At 36.7% G+C, this 10,379-nt stretch overlaps 1 protein-coding gene across 1 annotated transcript; it reads left to right on the top strand.

The window, feature by feature from the left end:
• The first annotated feature begins 8,951 nt into the window (after positions 1-8,951).
• Positions 8,952-9,621, top strand: LOC129565169 (uncharacterized). The gene is made up of 2 exons (XM_055439732.1): positions 8,952-9,082; positions 9,243-9,621. Exons 1-2 carry the CDS (start codon positions 9,016-9,018, stop codon positions 9,488-9,490), a joined length of 315 nt encoding a protein of 104 aa, XP_055295707.1. The 5' UTR covers positions 8,952-9,015; the 3' UTR covers positions 9,491-9,621.
• The last annotated feature ends 758 nt before the right edge of the window (positions 9,622-10,379 follow it).

Genomic DNA, 10,379 nt, shown 5'->3' with positions numbered 1-10,379 from the left:
TAATTTCAATATTAATAAATTGTCGTAACGTGCGATTCGATAAATTCACGCCTTACTTCCTATTTTCTCAATCAACACGATTTTCGTTCACAAACTCTTTTTTGGCTGGTAATTTATGCGGTGGTTTTAATAGTCTTTAGTACACTGTGTTTCATGATCATCGAGCATTTCACGAGGAACCACAACACGCTTGAATAAATGTGAACGCAATTCGAGTGTTGCGTGTATTGCGTGTGCCTATGACCGTTTTCAATAAAATCTCAATCAAATTTTTTTCGTCAAAATGACAACGAAGCAGTGTGCTGCCTCTTCATATTCATGATCGAAGGCGGAAATTTCGAAGAATCATATAGAATACACTTTAGACTCATTCCGAAAACTAATTTGTTTTGTTTGTTTTTTCTTCATAGAACATGTTCTGAGCTTGTGCCGATGCTATTGCCGCTGGTATATGTTCTGTTTCACTGGCAAAAGTGTTTCGCACGTGTTTTTCCATTGTCCAAATGCATCTTCTGAGCTCAACATGCTGGAAAAACCTTCGGTTTTACGATAAGCGCCAAGTGTGGATTGTAAAACCTTCGATTCCCATAGTAATGACGGTGGTTCGGGTAGAAAAACACGACAGGAGTGTGCTTGCAACTTAAACAAATTTGCTACGCTGTTATCGGCACAGCCAAACATATGTTCACCTCATAATATTAGCTCTCGTGCTAAACCTTTGTAACCTTCTTACTAGTACCAAACACAATGATTTTTGACTGAAAAAAAATCGTTGATAGGAAAAAAAAGCCTTATTAACATACAGAGAAAGAATGAAATAGAAAAACTTGACAAAAAAGAGAAAAAAAAACTGAAATAAAATTAATAAATGCCTGTCCATTGATGATGATTGTAAGCGAGTGAATAGTAACAAGCAATAAAAGCCCTCGAACAAATATTGATATAAACAATTTCTGGATCGAGAGCGCATAAATCAGCCGGAATTCAACTGTTGTCGTTTGGATTTTAATCCATTTTGATATCAAAGGACTAATTCAATTGATTCTTAGCTGGATTCCCTAAATGGGCCATTCATTGGCTTTTTTATGTGCTGTTCAAATAAAAAGTGAATTGTGTCGACGTATTTTACCTGTGCCATCGAAAAAAAGGATGTCTTCAATGGATGGATTTTCATAAAAATTTGTAGATTTAAGTTGTTTCGGAACAAAAACGTGAATGTAAATTCAAAGTTTGAAAAAAAAAATAATCGTGCATTGAGCCAATTGAATGTTGTTGAGTAGCAAAATCGAAAGAAAAATATAAAATATGGATGTGAATGAAAAACAAAAACGATGTAGCTGCATTCAAAAAATAACGATGATTTTATTGAAAATGGAACAATGCCCATAAACGGGCCCGGTACACGTTATTATGTGTCAATGATTTTGTATTTTGATCGGGCGATCATTTATCAAAGTGCGTCAAATGAAATCGGAAAAAGGTCCTCTAAATCGATTTTAGCTGTGTAGTCTTGCTGTGTATGTGTCTTGGCATTTGAATTGGAAGACGATGCGTGAATTCGGTAAAACACCAAACACAACGTTTGAGCGAAATGCACAAACGACACACCAGCAGCATAAAAACACAAAAACCGTACGATTGGACAGATGTGTCGAAGTGATCGCACACGATCAACGAGCAGTCGAAATAAAGCGCATATTTTATGCCCATAATAATGGAGAAAAAAAGAAGAAGTATCGTGTATAGGGATAGCATCAAATGCAAGGAAAATCACAACTTTAGCTACATAAAAACGGAGATGTGAGTGCATTTAATAGAATCTCCTTTACCTTACACACAACGCATTCTTCCTTTCGACTTGGTGTATGTGTTGTACTCTATGCATTTTTGAAGTGCATACGGACAGATGTCAAAGTTTTTTTTCTTCTTCTATTTTTCATTTCATTTTTACTGCATGTTTCTTGTGTTTGTTCCTCGGGTACCCATTATTTCGGTTCGTTGTTGTTTCGTGCGCTTGATATTCCTTACGTTTATATATTATTATTATTATCATCCTGTCGTGTTCTGTCGCTTATGTAACCGTTTTGTGTTTTAGGTGAAAGGGAGTTGAACTTTGTAGAAGGCAATAGGCGAATGTACTTTGTGCCGTATAAGAGTATGGTGCTGATGCAACGACTCGTTCCAAATGCTTGTATCGAATTTTCAATTTTTTCCTTGAAAATTATTAATTTTGATACGGTTTTATTACGACTTAAGAATTCAATCAACCATTGAATGCCACGCACAATACAACACACACTTGTGTAAAGAATACAACGCACGCGGTCCTCCTTCGTTTGCTAGCTAGTAATTTTCTATTTTCTTTGAGCATTGAATGCTGCTATTCACGGCTCGAACCATATCCAATAAAAAGAAGTAGTTGGAGTTTTGATATTTATTTGGATGTTGTGTGTGTTATGCCAAATACGCGTTACGAAGCACATGTCTATCCATTGTTGACTGCTTTGTTCCGCACTGCACTGAAGCTGAAATATGACGACTTTTAAAAACGCAACAATTTTCGCTCTTCTTTTACACTCACTCACTGCACTTCTCGGTTGCCATGCAGATGTACCACACCTTGTCACTGTTCTTTGGTTGACAAAAACGAACACGAGAAGAAAAAAAAATCGAAAATGTTTGGTAAATGCATTGTTTTCCTTGTTGGTTGCATCTTTAAATGCCTTTAAGTTTGTAGCCGAGAGAGAGAGAGAGAGAGAGAGAGAGAGAGAAGAAAGAAGACGGAATTGGAACTAGATGCGGCTGCAACGAGCCGAGCTGCATTGTTCAATTGTGACGACACAATTGTAGGAGAAGATGTGAGCGTTATTTCGTTGGCACATGCCAAAATTAATCAAAGAACATTTTGGGTTTGTTTTTTCTTCGGCTTTCTGTTGTGTTTGGTCTTCTTCTTTTTTACTTCAACCAAATCTTTTGTTAAACCGCTTGTTTTGCACACCTTGACTTTTGCGCACAAGCCAAACTCAATTGTTTCGTTGCATCAACATCTATAATAATCATTTTTTTTCTTCATGAAGTGGTTCAGATTCTGAACTTCAGAAGTCGGTCCATTTTCATTGCAACGAAGAATCGTTCAGAATGGTGTGTGTCAAACCGAATGACTATAGTCATTTTGAAGCCATTAGCCATACAATCCATACATCCAAGACATATACTGTCTCTACAAACAAAAAAGAAAGCTGAAAAATCATCTTAACTCAAAGAAGATGTTCATCTGTGTTTCCATCAATTACCGACTTTTCAATTAAGCTGAATACAAATCATTCAGCTCTCAAATCGCGCCAAATCTTCAAAGAATCGGAAATTCTACAAAAAAAACTACAGTCAATATTTATTACGGCGCTTTGGAAGCCACCCCGGAGTCTCGGTTCTTATTTATCGAACCCAAGGATACGATAAATGTAAAATATCGATGCATCCGAAGTAACACATTTGATGACATTATCTCGCTGTTGATGTAAAGTAATGCACAGTACATGTGAAAGTAATGTGTCAAGTAATGGCGTCGAAACATGTGGTAAACAAATTTAGCGGCGATAAGAGAAAACAGGATTTTTCCATGTTGAGCATCAGTTTAAGTGAAAAAAGCAATATTTTCTTTCCTTTAATAAACACAAAAAGGAACTATACTTAAAGGAATTGCTACACTTTTTCCCGTGTCGACTCTTTGAAAAAAAGGCGCACTTTGTTAGCGTCACCTCACACCGAACAGAAAATCCGTTGATGATTTGTGAGTGTACAGCACTTAAAAAACACCACTTTGTAATGCCGCTGCTGCTGCTGCGGCGGTAGAAATCAGAAAAGAAACGCTGAAAATTGAAAAGGGTTGCATCAAGTTGCCGAACCTTAAACCTGTTGACTTTCAAACCGAATGAACAAATTGCCGAAATCCGGTTTTCTAACCGTCGCATTGTTTCCATGGATGATGAATTTTAACGGAAATTTTAGCATTGGCACACATGCATTTAGGAGGAGCACAACCATCAAATTAGCATCGAGTAATAAAAATCACCATGAAATAAAATCAGAGCTGCAATGTGGATTTCATTTGTATTTCTTATAATGGAATTCACCCTTCTGTTTATACTATTTAATGTGGATGAAGTTTTGCAAAGTGAGTTCATGGCCATGCGGATCAGTGCGCAAATGAAATGATTTGCCAGCCGTTATATGCCTATCGAATTAAAAATGAACGTTGGATTTGTTCTGTTTTGAAAATCTCATTCTCTCACATTTAATATGAATCACATCATAAAGTAGCAACGAATAGATGTTCGACTGGCAAATACATTTTCGACTCACCAGATTGAACCGGTGCGTCCAACACACACAGCCTGTGTTTTTACCCAATGTAATCTGTGTTTTTTTTCATTCTCTAAACGAAATGTGCGTGTGAAATCCTGTTCGCAGCAAAATCGCGGGATAAATATGATATAAATAAAAAACAGCAACGCACAGACCCTTCTTTTTTTTTCTTCTAGCAAGTCCTCTCCGTTGCTAATGGTTGACTTGACGTGAATAAAAGCGAAAATATTTGGCTGTAGTGTGTGTTTCATGTGCGGTGTTTGAAGCTAGTTCAACATGCGCATTGCGCATACGTGAGCACTTTAGCTACAATGAATGACACTGTATTTTCCGTTGGACAGATATTCGGGCCCGGCAATTCGGCGCTTCGGAAGTTGTGAAATATGAAGGGCTCATTGTATTTAGGGTAAATTGAATTTGGTGCACCTTGAACAGCGGTCTTCATTTCTCTCTCTCTCTCTCTCTCTCTCTCTCTCTCTTGCTCTCCCTGTTGATTCGCGCAGCATCATCGAAACCATGAGAACAAAGATTAAATTTGGTTCCGATGCATTTTCTACGGCGGCTGTGTGTTACATCGACAAAATTCGGAACCAGTATTTGCTGGTACTCACATGCCTCACCGTGGCATGTCGTTCATTAGGGAGGAGAGAGGAAAATAGAGATTTCTCGACTTCATCCCATAGAAATGCATGGGAAATACGGCATCTACGCGCTGACTATCGTTGTCGAGGGCTTTTGTAATAATTATATTTTTAGAATGCCTGTGAATTCCATGTGAACATTGTGTGATTTCGTTATTTCATCTGCCGCGCAACATACACAAACACCGGTGTGTGATGTGCAATTATTGTGCAGCTATCACGATTTCACTTCTCTTGAACGGGAGCGACCAAGATGCAAGATGTGTGCTGCTATTGAATGGATCCGTTTGAATTACACGTGAAACATCGAAGCAATTGCCATCGTTGTCGTCGTCACACCGAACCCCAAATACATTTTGACGCTCATTTAAATGGAAATAATAACACAAATCAACTACGATTCTAAAAATACCGAAGAAGAGGAACGAAGAAAATTAAAACCTGAAACCATTTAAGCATTTTAGTTGATCACGTATGCCACAACTAGGTGGAAAACTTGCTAACTGCGACATGTACATGCCTGTGTCGTACACATCGCCACGGAATTCAGTGCTCATAACAATAATTTGTGCTGGAAATGGAAGTGAATTTCCTTTATTTTCGGCTTGACTCTCATGTGAATTACTCGAACGGCGGGTTCAATGCAGGTGTGCTGCACTTGGAACCTTCAGACTTGGTTCAAAGTCGATTCAAAGTGAGATATTTTGCCAAGTTCAAAGTACTCTGCAAGTAAATTGCATGCGAAAACAAACACATCAATTTGACTGCTGACTAAACGATTGGTAACTGGTTGAGGAAAAAACTCTTCAGGTTTCTTAGTCAATCCAAGCCTGACTTGATTTTAACTGAAATGAGCTGAAAGTCTCGAGAGAAACAAAAAACTCCGATTAACAAAAAAAATCGTATTTTTTTGACTAGTCTTGAAAAAAGCAAAGAATAAATTGAAAACACCCAATTTTAGAAGAACAAACTCGACTTTTGTTCACCAGAAGCGTTTCAAAATGGAATTTGATTCTGAATGCAATCTCGAAATGATTTATAAAGAATTAAGATTTATGTGATTTAAAACGATTGTCGATTGCCATTGTTGACCACTTGTGCCGCCGAGCCGAAGGATCCGATGTGGATTCAACATTTTATGAAAGAATTTTTCTGAGTTTTCAACAAACTAATCCGATAAATGCTTATCGATACACGAACTTGAATACGGTCAATTCACGTGAATCCATTGATCTGATGTAACAAAATCACACATCGATTCGATCGATAGAAGAAACGATCGTCTCAAAATTGAATCAATTTCGTTTCACAAATGTGAATTTTTCAAACAAACAAACGAGAAAAAGGGAAATTTATGAATAAAAAAGCAATATCGTGTAACGCAATATTGTGAATGAAAGAAAATTTTTCCGTGTCAATATATCAAATATCCGAGGCAAGGATAAGGATTGATATAATTCATGAGATCGTATTTGTAGCCACACACACGCACAACAATCGATTCTTTTTTCAACTTGATCTTCTGGATTTGATTGTTTCACACACACACAAGATTTTGCCCGAGCATGAAGGTGAATGCGGAGATGGAGTTTATGTAGAAAACATGTTGAAATGACGGAATTCACAAAAACGAAATCCATACACTTGTTGTGTGCTCTCTAAAAAAAATGTCCATTGTTTTCATATTCATTTTGTCGAACGAAATTTTTTTTCTTCTGTTATTTATATGTTTCAGGTTTGATCTATGTCTGTGCTCATGTGAATTCGGTTTTTTTTCCTGAATATATTCAAAGAAGAAGAAAAATCTGAAAAAGAAGAAGAAATAGTTCAGTTTTGTGAATTTTTTTCGGTCATTTCGTTTTGTCGTCATGTTTGCCAACTTGAAATTCGAGAGCAGGAACAACGAAACCGAAGAGCGAGACAGAGAAAGAGAGAGAGAGAGAGAGAGAGAGAGAGAGAAGAAGATGCGAACAACGCATAAAAGGATTTAAAAGAAACTTATTATTATTTGATGCTTTATTTACCTGCTCTACAGGACAATCCACAAACATTATAACTGAATAAGCATTCAGCCAATGCAAAAGCGAATGGCAAAAACCAGAACATCACATTTGAATCAATGTGAAACAACAAAAAAACGAAAGAGACGGAGATAGAGAGAGAGAGAGAGAAAAAACCAAATCAATTTGAGATATCTACAAAGTTGGGTACAAAAATTAAATTTTTCTCATCGTTTCTGATGCATCGAAACTAAATCCAATGGAATTTTCTTTGTTTTCGCACTGTTTTTTCCTCCTCTCTCACTCTATCGTTCGTTCGTTTGCTGTTGTATTTATTTTTTTTACTGAAAACAAATACTCAGAATTTGATTCTATTCCCATGCACTTGTTTCCATGATAACAATAAAGTATCTCGATTTTGCGAAAAATGACACAGAGGAAAAGAATATGTGCACTGGTTGTGTTCCTTCTGTAGAAATCAGTTCTAGTTCTTTTGTGTGATTGATTTCTCATTTTGTTGTTTTCGATGATTTTTTTGGTTTTAAACCTTTTTTCAAGTTTTTTTTTCGCCTTTTCTCTCGGTGCGGTGCGCTCGGTGCGAACCAATCGAACTACTTTCTCACGGAGTTCGATTTAATTCGTTATCGACATTTTTTTTTCATTCTGTACAAACAACAAAGTAACTATTTCCAATTTCATTTTCGTGTCACTTTCTCATTTTGTGGCATTTTCAGCGAGAAATAATTGCCGGAATAGATACCGATGACAACGGCAACGACCATAAATGCGATATCTCAACAGCTCAAAGGAAATTGGATTGCATTTTTGGTCGGTTTTCGCTTACAATGTGAAAATTGAAATGAAAGAAAGTGAAGTCGATGTGAATACACTTTTATGATCGTTTCAGTTTCGGCATTTACCTTGACTAACATGCTGAGTGTGTGTGTGCATCGATTAAAACACATATACATAGATTTCATCAAAATCGATAGAGAAAACAAATGATAAATTGGCATTTTTGTAGGGGAAACCAACTAAATATACCAATGTGCATTTTCTGCATTCCCACGGTGCGTTGCCGAAAATATTCAAAAAATTTCCCGAAAAAAAAACAAGCAACAACCATCAACTTGAATAAATTTTTATATTGCGTCAAGGGAACAACAAACAAAAGATATCGTTCACATCGGGTGTAACGGTGAACAACAGTCTTCATTATATTATTAGTACTAACATCTGCAAGTTTCCGATTTACTATTATGCCCAAGCCGTTGGTAATTGTCGCATTGAATCACTGTGACGGCGCTTTGGCTATAAATAAATTGAAGAAAATCAAAATGAATACGTATGTTCCGTTCGGATCTCCCCCTCTCGTTGCCTTGCCCTCTACGTATAAATCTTTTTAGGTTTCTATTTACTTTAACACGATAAACAAATGCACAAAATGGAATTCCGAAACACAAAGTCGAACATTTATTTTGTGATATAATGATTCTCATGACGACGACTACGACGATCGCGATCCAACAATTTTGGCAATGAAAATCCATTTGAAAGAAAACACTTTTCGAATTCGTGAGAAACTGTTTCGAGTGTGAGTCACAACTTTTTAACTTTTACTTTAATTAATTGTGATCGATGTTGAGCTTGGAACGCGGCTCACACACACACACACACACATACATCAAGTACACGCATTTACTTACAGTCAACATCAAATAGGTCACAATGATTACATGCAATGGATTTTATCGTTCGCATATTTGCACCTGTAATTTAACGTAGTTTGGTTGTCAAAATCAATTAAAATCACTTGTTCAACTCTTTAAGGCAATGTGATTTGCATTTGAAATGTCAAGTTCAGTCGATTTCCATATCATCATGACTGGGTATATATATTCCATCGGAATCGAAGTACTTTGAGTTTGTGATTTGAAAGAGTCGGTACAACGCTTGGTTTCTCAGTTACATTTTCTCCTGAGTTTAAATTGTTCGAAGCAGTAAACAACATGAACATTAGTTTCTATCATGGGCTCTTATGTGCCCTGATTCTTCTCGGAACAGACAGCATTTTTGGTACATTTCAAAAGAAAATGAAATTCAATTTTTCGTAAATTTTCCTAAGAAAACGAAAATTTCAATGAATTGCTGAAAAGATCGTTTTGCAAATCATTTGATGGTGATCTTTTGAAATAAAATATACTTTTTTCTACCTTTTCCCGTTTTTTTTTTCTAGTTTTTGGTGACGAATTGAATGACATCCAGCTAAATGATGGTTCAGCTCAAAGTGACATCAGTCGTGGCTTACCAACCGTTTCGTCTGCTTATCCAACTGAAGGATTGCCGTACGGATCGCCGGGTGAGAAGCCAACGCTATACTTGGGTTCGTTTCAAATTCTTGCGATGCCATTTTCACCGGGCCATTTACCGCCGAATTTCGCTGCTATTCCAACCCAATGGTCGCCACCATCAAAAAAGGATTAAGTTATCGTAAAAATATCATGTGATCGAAAATGTATTGTGAATGTCAAAGTATTCGGCAATAAATACTTCCTTTGGCAATTGTTTGATTTGCATTTCGACGGTCATAAAATGGAATTGTGCAACAACAGGCAACAAAAGAGCAGAATTGTGTAAATAAATTTTCGTTTTTGGTATTGAAGTTTGACAGGAAAATTTATTTGATTTTTGTATGAAATGAATGCTGCTTGAGTTAGTCAATATAATCCGATCTTCCTGTGGTCTCTTTGTTCTTTTCTTTGACTGGAGAGATTATTTCTTAGAGTGAACGAGAACGGTATTCGTCACCCCAACGAAACATCGATAAAGTACAACAACCGAATCGAAAAACGAAGAAAAACTGCACACGAGTGCACTATGAACGATTGCGTGGCAGCTGCAGTTTACGATTCATTGTGATCACTTTGTGTGATTTCCAGAACACGGTTTCATTTTGACTCTCGAAGAAAGAAACGAATAATTTCGTTGTCTTTTGATCGCAATCGATTTGGTGGAACAGAAAGAGATTCATCGAACGGAATGCGATTTTTTTTTACGATCGTCGAGGTCATTGAAAATGCATCGACAACGACAACGCACCGATTTCGTTGTTTCATTATTTGTGCGCGCAAAATTTATTTTTTTTTTACCGTGGAAGAATAAAATAAAGTAATTCTGCATCTCATTATAATTTATACTTTTATTTTGTTCGGTCGGTTACGTTCTTCACCTCATATTCGTTTTTATTTATCATTCGAAATGAACTACAGCAACTGGCACGAACAAGATAAACTCGGAACGCATGAATTATGAACATGAGCATGACAGTGTGGTGTGGAAGCTATTTGAAAATGGTATGCACTGCGCATTCCAA

This window comes from Sitodiplosis mosellana, unplaced genomic scaffold (genome assembly GCF_009176505.1).
Source record: "Sitodiplosis mosellana isolate CC-2019 unplaced genomic scaffold, AAFC_SMos_1.0 Smas_scaffold_2, whole genome shotgun sequence".
NCBI classification, from domain to species: Eukaryota; Metazoa; Arthropoda; class Insecta; order Diptera; family Cecidomyiidae; genus Sitodiplosis; species Sitodiplosis mosellana.
This window is presented reverse-complemented; position numbering and strand designations above follow the sequence as displayed.

What these genes read in the sequence shown, in the direction of transcription:
- LOC129565169 (XM_055439732.1), top strand. Translation starts at nt 9,016, where the DNA reads ATGAACATTAGTTTCTATCATGGGCTCTTATGTGCCCTGATTCTTCTC. An exon ending in CGGAACAGACAGCATTTTTG is followed by an intron (nt 9,083 to 9,242) that starts GTACATTTCAAA and finishes TTTTTTTTCTAG; the next exon opens with TTTTTGGTGACGAATTGAAT.